We start from the raw sequence: 7,802 nt of genomic DNA, 5'->3' as shown, positions 1-7,802 counted from the left end.
CCCGCCACGTATTTGGCTCATTTATGTACTATCTTCAGGCAAATACCAGCTTTCCAATGCACTCAAAACCGAGTGTTTTGAGCCAGAATCGACGAAGTTATGGGGTTTTGTAGTAATCAAAATTTTCTCTCAGCATTGATCAGCCAAATTCCAGCATCTGTTACAGGTGGTAATCTGGTGATTATGAGGGTTTATTGTTAGTACACTCACCAATATGAACCCCAAAAATACGGAAAAATATGCAGATTGGAGATCTCAAACCAAGGAACAGAATGCATATTTTTTCATATTTTTTGCTCTGTTTCTGACCTTTCCAGATTTTTGTATACAAATAATTTAATTTTCTGCCCAGAAAATGTTATGTTTCTTGTAGTGTACAGCTGTCCGACCACCGCGTGTCTTCGGACTGGTGTTTTGGTCCGTTTTCAATCTACTAACTGTCCTTGACAGCGCTCTGAAATCGTCAGTCAAAGACTCTACCCTTTCACTAAGTTCATTTGTTTGATGTCGAAGTTGCCGAATGAGTATTGCATCCTCTGCTACCTTGCGCTTCAGCTCAGGTATTGACCACTCTTGGGCTCCAGTGGTTTCATCAACATCGCTGTGGGTCGTAGGAGCAGTCTGGGCGTGGCTCGAAGGCTTTTCAGGCATATGGGTCGAGCGGGAAGGTCGCTTCGTGGAAGAGGGTGTATCGTGATGGCCACAAGCGCTCTTGAGATTTGCATCTTTTTCGATCCGATGGAAAGAAATATCGGACTGTATGTCGGATATACTGTTGATCTCCCACTCACTTCCTGAATCATATGACCGATGTTTGTTTGACTTGTGTTTTGCCGAGTTTGAAGACGAATTTAGCATGGTTGGCTTGGGGCGAGGGTAGGCCAGACGCCCATGCTCTAAGCTTGGAAAGTTTGGAACCGGGGTTTGTGACGTCGATTCAGAGAGACTTGGACCGTAGGAATGAGACATAGAGCTTGTGTGATCTTGCACTTCAAAGAGATCAAACTGTAAACTTGACATCATCTTCATAGAATCTTTGGGGAGCAGGACTTACAACCTTTTGGTTGAGTATCCAACGTCAGACAAGTGACCTCTCCCCTGTCCACACCTTTCCCTTTCTGTGAAGTCGTAGGATGCAAAGAAAGAGGTGCTGATGCTTCAAGTCGGACAATCGCGGACACGCGAGAACCTTTAGATGTACTTGCTTGCGAAGAAGGTTTTGATTTGGAACCCTTTGGCGATGAGTTGGATGAGGGCGCTCGTAAAGCTGGCGACGATGTTGAACCCAAGGCGGTTTTGACAGTGGAACTCCGAGACGTCCTACGTGTTGATAAGTGAGATAGATCTTCTGATCGTGTACCATCTCCACCAATCTGAATACTCGTGTCATCCGATGTGGAAATTGAAGATGAGACCGTTTGACTTAGATCTGGTGCAGTCAAAATGCGCTGATCGTTCTTCTTCTTCTTTTTCTTAGTTACCTTCTCCTTTGGAAGTGAACGTGTTACACGAGGCAGAGCCAAAGAAGTTTGCCGGGGCGAGCCTTCTTCAATGATTGAATCGCTCAAGCGGGAGTATTCAAGAGATTGTAAATTTTCTACTGTAGTCAACGATGGCTGTTGAGGCGTAGTCGAAGGCAGATTTGTTTGGGAATTGTTAGTAGATTGAACTGGTGGAGAATCACCAAATGGGATCTCCAACGTGAATGCCGAGGAAGTCTGGAAAGTAGTCGAATGATTCGTATTGGTGTAAAAGTCTGCTGGGATAATAACTGTTTGTATTTGAAAAAGAAAATCGAGATGTGAGTTTTAAGAGAAAGACTGGTACATAGAATAACAAAATCGAACTCACTCAGCTCATGGTAAGCCTGGCACTGAGTAATCAATTGTGCTCTATCTAGTGGACCAGTGTCGACGCCAACAGTTCGCAGCAGGTCCACCAATTGTGAATCGTTAAATTTACAGAAGTCGGTGGTTGGTGTCTGCACTTCATCCGCAGGAGGGCTGGCAGGTGTGACCAGGGGTACAGTAGGTATGGAGGAAGGAGCGTTCGGAGGTACAAGCGTGGAAATCTCGGATTGCCTTGCGCGAGCTTTTTGAGTGGCCGATTTGATTCGTTGTCGATTTTCATCTGTTCTCAACCGCTTTCTCTGGATGTGCTTGCCAAGAAGCTCCAAAAGCCCGTTACGAGTCGTTTTGGACCCAATCGGTACACCGACTTCATCCAGACGCTCTTCAACACTGGCTTGAGTCAAAGGGACCTGCCCTTCTATAAGATAGACGTGTGAGTATGATGAAACTCCAGTTCAGGTAGCGCAAGAGAAATGATCAAACAAGGAAAGAAACAACTGACTCTCGGAATCATCTGAGTCAACTACACTTTTCCTTCTTTTCTGTGATGTTCTGGTCAATCTCATTCTAAAAGACTGACGTTACTGACTGTCACTATTGACTAAGATTTAATGCTGGCGTAAAAAGATATACTTTGAAAACTATTGACGATACCTGCCAGGACCCGCTGGTGATAATTGATGAATTTTTGGAGGAGATATACAACAAGATTTAAAACTTATACTGTAGCCAAATGAAAGATTTGAAAATGAAGATTTGAAAACCGAGAAGAGTGCTCAGGATTTAAAGTCAAACAGGATTCATCTTAATATACATTAAGACAAAATGTTAAGGTAAATGTTCAAAGGCGGTCGTGATGTGCAACTGCAACAGACAAAGTAAAAGGTTGAGAATACCACTCTTACTAATGCAACAATGGACTCGGTTACGGACATCTTCCCCTTTCCTTTCAAGCCGGAAGATAGCTTTACATAACAAAACTGATGTAAGGAAAGTGAGCAACAGATAGGTTCATTAACGCACATATTTGACATCTACTACATCTCTACATTAGTAGCCATCACAGTCACGGTAAGATATTCATAGCACACGTTCAGCATCTTAAGGAATGGCAGCATCAAAGGGAGAATGGATCTGGGTGGGATAGGGTGGAATCCTTTTCAGAGGAAGACTACATAAGTAACGTCAAACATTTTTGTGCTGTGATACAAATTAAACAATCATGAAGGGAATCATTTGCTATTTGTATCCTCGTGTCTTGTCAAGAACGGTGAAGTCGCCGCATAGCCTTATAATGTCATACAGCAGTGTTAACAAATCAATTTTGATCACTTGGAAACAAAATGACACTCACCAGATGTAATTCTCGATGATTTCCTTATAATACATTGCTTACAAGTAACAGCTTCCACCTAATTTTCAAAAATATCGTAGGCTGGTCAGAACTTGGCTACTTCCTAGATTCTCGAAAAAAACAAAGCACTCACCTCATGTCTAAGCCGCGTCAGCCGCGCCTTCACCTTCACCATTGTGGATGTCATTTCCAACATGATCACCAGCTTGAGGCTCATCTTGCAGCTCGATTTGAAAGGGGACATCAAAGGTGTAAATGATTCCGCGGTCCTTGTCAAAGATGTGCGCCGAGCGAAGGATAGGCACCACGTAATGGATGAAGGAATCAAGAAGTTGCTGCTTTGTGTCTAGGCGAACTCGAGGGATTGAGTGATAGAAACACTTTATAAAGTCACGAAGGTCGCTGTTGGTAGTTGTTTGGTGGTGAATAACAGAGAGATCAAGAGTGAAAAGTCGGGAAAGATGGGTTGGCCGTATGGTGTAGATGTGCATTGGGTGAGGAAGACCAGGAACAAGCGGACCATCTTCAGAGGGATGTAGATGGATCTCAATACCAGGTTCGTTTGGCTGAGGTGGCAGAGTTGGTTCATCGGGCAAATCAGTGATTGAAGACATTATTTTCGGAGGAATGTAGAGGTAATTTCTGATATGAGACGTCTTAAAAGTATGGTGATTGATGGCTATGAAACTATTGTAGTATTGATGGAAAAAAAGGTTGAAAAGGAAATCTACAATATGATCAAGAATATGATGCTTCTACTCTTGGATAGTGGAAGGTAGTCTCAAACACACCGTGAGTCAACACAGTTTTATAGTAGAGACGCGCAGCTTGATCAATTCTTTTGATTTTACTTTAGATTGATGAACTTTGACAAAGACCAACACGAGTGTTGATGATCAGGTAATTTCCAAAGGAACACTGGAAGAGAAGCGAAGAGTTTGCCCTTGCGTACTCTTTGCATTGCAATTTAGATTGATCACTTGCTCGGATTAACATCGCTTGAGTTTTGAAAAGCGGAAAAACTATTGTATGTAAATTAATTGAGCAAGAAGATCAAAGTTTCTTGTATTCACATACATACATACCATGTTTGCACCGGTGCCAATACTAAGTACCACTGTCATTGATGGCTCGAGCTGGTTCGAGTACTCAATCTAATTTTTTCTTCTGGCCCTCTTGAGTTATATTAATATATATGTATATATATGTATGCGTGGAATCATGATCCGTTGTAAGGCCCATACATTTTCACCGAAGTGTCTCATTATGAGGCCTGATGTGTCTTGTTATTTAGATTGATCACTTGCTCGGATTAACATCACTTGAGTTTTGAAAAGCGGAAAAACTATGTATGTAAATTAATTGAGCAAGAAGATCAAAGTTTCTTGTATTCACATACATACCCGGTGCCAATACTAATAGTACCACTGTCATTGATGGTTCGAGTACTCAATCTAATTTTTTCTTCTGGCCCTCTTGAGTTATATTAATATATATATATATATATGTATGCGTGGAATCATGATCCGTTGTAAGGCCCACACATTCTCACCGAAGTGTCTCATTATGAGGCCTGATGTATCTTGTTTATGATATTTATGAGTCCACACATTCAATATCACCATCAGTATCTCTGTTGTAGATACGTACTGATAACATTTATCTAGTACATACTAGATAACTCTAGATGAAGAGGATATTGCAAGATCACTCAGATGGCTTGAATTTGATCTCATATTTGACTTCATTGACCAAACTTGACCAAACTTGCACTGTGCTTGGTCACTTTTTCCAAGTGACTTGTGTGTTTTGTCAGGTGGTATCTTTTTAGCTCAATTTGGAATGAATCAAGACAGCTGCGCGATGACACAAAGCGCTTCCACAGACCTCTTAATTTTATTAGATTATACCCTTCATGCATGAAGGGTATAATCTAATATGCTTCATCCTCATAATCGGCCACATCAGATTCAATGAATGATTGGCATATTTAATTAAAACACTCAAAATTAAAGGTATCCAAACCAGAAATTTTCTACTCTTTCACCGTTTGAGTGAAAATTTGCCCTATATCATACAAGTTGAATTGAAGCAAGAAAAGAAACATGGATGCAAATCAAGTAAGAACCTTTCTATGAGGCTTTTGAATAATATTGTGAAAGAAAAGACAGTGAAAAGAATTCAAGATTCAAGTAAATCCTCAATCAAAAGTGGAGAGATCATTCAAGTGAAGTGTTCAGACCAGCTGAAAATCCTGTCCTTTGAATATAAGCTAAGCATCGTATCTGATCACAACTCCGAATTGTTGATTGAGTCATCTTCATCTCCTTCATCCAGACTCATCAACTGTCTGATAACTTGCTCCTGGACTCTAATGTCCTCAACTGCCGCACTCAACTTTCCACAAAGGCGCGTGACTTGAGATTCTAAGTTTGTCACAGCGACATGCAGTGATCCGAAATCTTTGATTGTACCTTCCAGACCTGCAACTGATACTTTGAGAAGACGAACTTCATAGGATAAAAAGAAACATTATTAGAAATGAGACAATAATTCACACTCAGTCTTAAACTTGCTCACATACCTTCTTCTTCTCGCCGCATCTCCTCAGCTAATATACTGAGATCAGACTTCTCGTTCATTTCCAGTTTCAATCGGAGGTCCTCGACTGCTTCCTCTAGGTCCCGGACTGATTGGAAGAGAAAGTCAAGCACATATTGCTTGTGGAGAGCAGTCAAGTGCACTCACTTTGCTGTACTCGTCGTCTTTCTTCCTGAAAGACTTCAGCACCAGACTTCTTGTCAAGACTCGTACTAGCCATGTACCTAACTGACATATCGATTGGTGGGATATCCACTCCAATAACTATTTGAATCAAAACATTGAGCAAATCTAGTTCAAGATGGACCAAAGCCTGAGTTTACTTACCTGGATTCGGCGAGTCCATCCAATTTGTTTCTGAGACATCAATAAGTGGCGGAACATCGTCGTTGGTTTTGATTGGAGCCTTAGATTTAGATTGAAGGGGCACAGTCATGCACTGCGACATTGATTTGGCTGGTATAGTTTTATCGAGTGATGTCCCATGCACCAGAGTACGGTGCGACTTTCCAGGTTTTGAACGCTAGGAAAGAGAAACATGAGGTGAATCCATATGGTCCGGGGACACCTCATGCCATACATATGAATGGACAACTGACCCATTTTTCGCTCTTACCTGCCTGTGATTTTTCCGATAAGACTGTGATCAGATTCCCTATATGCACGAGTATTTTTAGTAAATATCTCCAGGATAACCAAGCCAAAGAAAAACAAGTCAGGTAAAAAGGATCACCCTTGTCTGAGCGCTTGGAACCCCGCTCACCATCGAGCTCGTGGGCCGTGGCTCGTTTTTTTTGTACAGTAGTATTGGTGCACGAGTCCAATTGCGGAGGAGTCGCGACAGACGGCAAGAGAGAAGCAGAGAGATTCTCTTGGATCTGGGAGTAGGACATACAACTTAGCCTCAGATTGAGATCATGCGGACACTGAGTGTGGGAAAAGACGTACCGTAGATGTAACAGGGTTGACAGACCTGGTCAAGCTCCCTGAGACGCTTGGGGAGCAAGTGCCAGAATTCGAATTGAGAGCTGGGGCTTCACTATCCGGGTCGGGAAAATCTGTTCGAGCATATGTATGATTAGTGCATTCTGACAATGTTGGCATGTAGGAGTGATTGAAATAAAGTACATACAATCAGGTTGTAGCTCGCGGACTATCTTGGCAACTTCGTTCTTGTTGAGTCCGGACTTAATAGGTGTCTGAGGATGATTAATGCGAAGCCAATCTAGCATGATCTGTTTGCTCATGCCGCGATTGCTTGGGTCAAGCATGATGAAGCAGTGGAGAATGATAAGATTTGTGAATATGAAATTGATCGAATAAGAGGTTTGAAGGAACTGATAGAGTGAAGATCAAGGCGGGGTTGAAGTGACGGACGATACTGATTGGTTGTTTAAAAACGATGACCAAATAAGAAGTGAAAAAAATCGGAGAGGAAAAGATCCAGACAGGGTTGAAGTGACGGGAAAAGAATCAACAAGACAGGTATGACGCATATAAGCTGAGATTGGGGTGGAAGTTGTTGTCGTGGACCCGTAAAGTCAGCAAGAAAGTTGTGGCTGTGGAATACTCATCGAGTGTGGTGGTATCCAACAAGTTGCAGAATATCGTTTGAACTATTAGGATAAGGGCAATCATGATCAGATGACCATAAACATGAGGTAGAAACAAAAGAAATGAGATGACATACCTTAATCGTGATTAAATAACCTGACTACCAGATACGTTTCGTCATACAACAACCAGTCCACTAAAAGCCATTTTGCCGGATGATTGATCGAAGTGATGAATCGGGTCGCGTGCTGACAACAAATCTGAAAGAGTGAAAGGCAAGTAAGTAGAAATCGATAAATTGAGATACAAATCCATACACCAATATGTATAAGTCAATTTAAATACATTTGTACCTATTTGTACACATGTAGCATCAGTTGTCTTTATGACAACGTCAAATGTGTGGTTTTCTTTTGGATTTTGAGATATTGATAGTTGAAGAA

General features: G+C 41.7%; 2 protein-coding genes across 2 annotated transcripts; both read right to left on the bottom strand.

The window, feature by feature from the left end:
- Nucleotides 1-433: 433 nt before the first annotated feature.
- MELLADRAFT_113389 (uncharacterized protein) lies at nucleotides 434-3,421 on the bottom strand (the record flags this gene model as incomplete). Its single annotated transcript, XM_007418047.1, has 8 exons — nucleotides 434-454; nucleotides 481-725; nucleotides 792-989; nucleotides 1,055-1,771; nucleotides 1,852-2,268; nucleotides 2,756-2,830; nucleotides 3,247-3,262; nucleotides 3,338-3,421. The coding sequence occupies 8 exons, from the start codon at nucleotides 3,419-3,421 to the stop codon at nucleotides 434-436; spliced, it is 1,773 nt and encodes a 590-aa protein (XP_007418109.1).
- Nucleotides 3,422-5,493: 2,072 nt separating this feature from the next.
- MELLADRAFT_69182 (uncharacterized protein) lies at nucleotides 5,494-6,909 on the bottom strand (the record flags this gene model as incomplete). The annotated part of the gene is made up of 6 exons (XM_007418031.1): nucleotides 5,494-5,714; nucleotides 5,789-5,893; nucleotides 6,133-6,261; nucleotides 6,422-6,460; nucleotides 6,569-6,683; nucleotides 6,754-6,909. 6 exons carry the CDS (start codon nucleotides 6,907-6,909, stop codon nucleotides 5,494-5,496), a joined length of 765 nt encoding a protein of 254 aa, XP_007418093.1.
- Between the last annotated feature and the right edge of the window lie 893 nt (nucleotides 6,910-7,802).

This window comes from Melampsora larici-populina (assembly GCF_000204055.1).
Source record: "Melampsora larici-populina 98AG31 unplaced genomic scaffold MELLAscaffold_83, whole genome shotgun sequence".
Lineage (NCBI taxonomy): Eukaryota > Fungi > Basidiomycota > Pucciniomycetes > Pucciniales > Melampsoraceae > Melampsora > Melampsora laricis-populina.
The sequence above is the reverse complement of the archived record's forward strand: the minus strand, read 5'-3'. Positions and strand labels throughout refer to the sequence as shown.